Consider the following 825-nt stretch of genomic DNA (forward strand, 5'->3'; position numbering starts at 1 on the left):
CGTGAGAAACGACAAGAGCCGAGACAAAATCTTTTATCCAATGAAGTACTAGATAGCGACTTTGCGAATCGTGAAGGGCCGGAAGTGACACCGTATGAGAATGCAACAGGCATGATGGGGATGAGTCAAGAATTACAATTGAGAACTGGTCTTGGAGCGGAATGGCCCCTCGGAACGGACTCCTGGACACCCATCGCTGTTCAGAATCCGTCCTTCAACGGAGTTTCACCAGTTCCCATTGGCTATGAAGAGGCCGAAATGCCTATGGGATCTCCCTCGGCGTCCTTATTAGACAATGCCGGTCACTTCTTGACCGATGAATGGCGCATGTTCCTCATGGGAGGGTTTCAAAATTGAGATTATAGTGCCTACTGGCGTATCTCACTCTTGTATACTAGGAGAATGTCGCCTTCAAAAATCCTGAAACTTTTCTTAAGACTCGATGGTTGACCAATCTTTTTGTCTTGGCCTTCTGCTTGCCCGACGAAAAGCGGCAACAGCATGAGGTCGTCTTCTGCATCCGCGAAAGTACTCTCTGGAATCAACACAGATTGGGTTATGATATGTGGCAATTTGTGCCAACGAATTTTTCCACCGGGGTGTAAGCGCTCGAACTCCTGTACCAGAAGTAAGCTACATCGTCATTGTACGCTCAGGAAGCTCGCGATCCCATACCTCCGCTTCGAAGTAATCCATGACATCTTTCAAGATCTTCTCATGCTCTTCGATGCTGATTGGGAGGAAGCCTGGTGTTTTGCCGGCAGATCTCATGCTTTGTTGCGTGGAGTCATTGAGTACTTTGCCGGCGGACTCAGCGAGCTTACG

The 825-nt window shown here is 48.6% G+C and overlaps 1 protein-coding gene across 1 annotated transcript; it reads right to left on the bottom strand.

The window, feature by feature from the left end:
- Positions 1–251: 251 nt before the first annotated feature.
- Positions 252–825, bottom strand: WHR41_09604 (uncharacterized protein). The gene is made up of 2 exons (XM_069378207.1): positions 676–825; positions 252–617 (listed from the first exon to the last, which is right to left on the bottom strand). Exons 1-2 carry the CDS (start codon positions 769–771, stop codon positions 369–371), a joined length of 345 nt encoding a protein of 114 aa, XP_069224729.1. The 5' UTR covers positions 772–825; the 3' UTR covers positions 252–368.

Source organism: Cladosporium halotolerans, assembly GCF_011745625.1.
Source record: "Cladosporium halotolerans strain TM138-S3 chromosome Unknown Sca535, whole genome shotgun sequence".
Classification (NCBI taxonomy): domain Eukaryota; kingdom Fungi; phylum Ascomycota; class Dothideomycetes; order Cladosporiales; family Cladosporiaceae; genus Cladosporium; species Cladosporium halotolerans.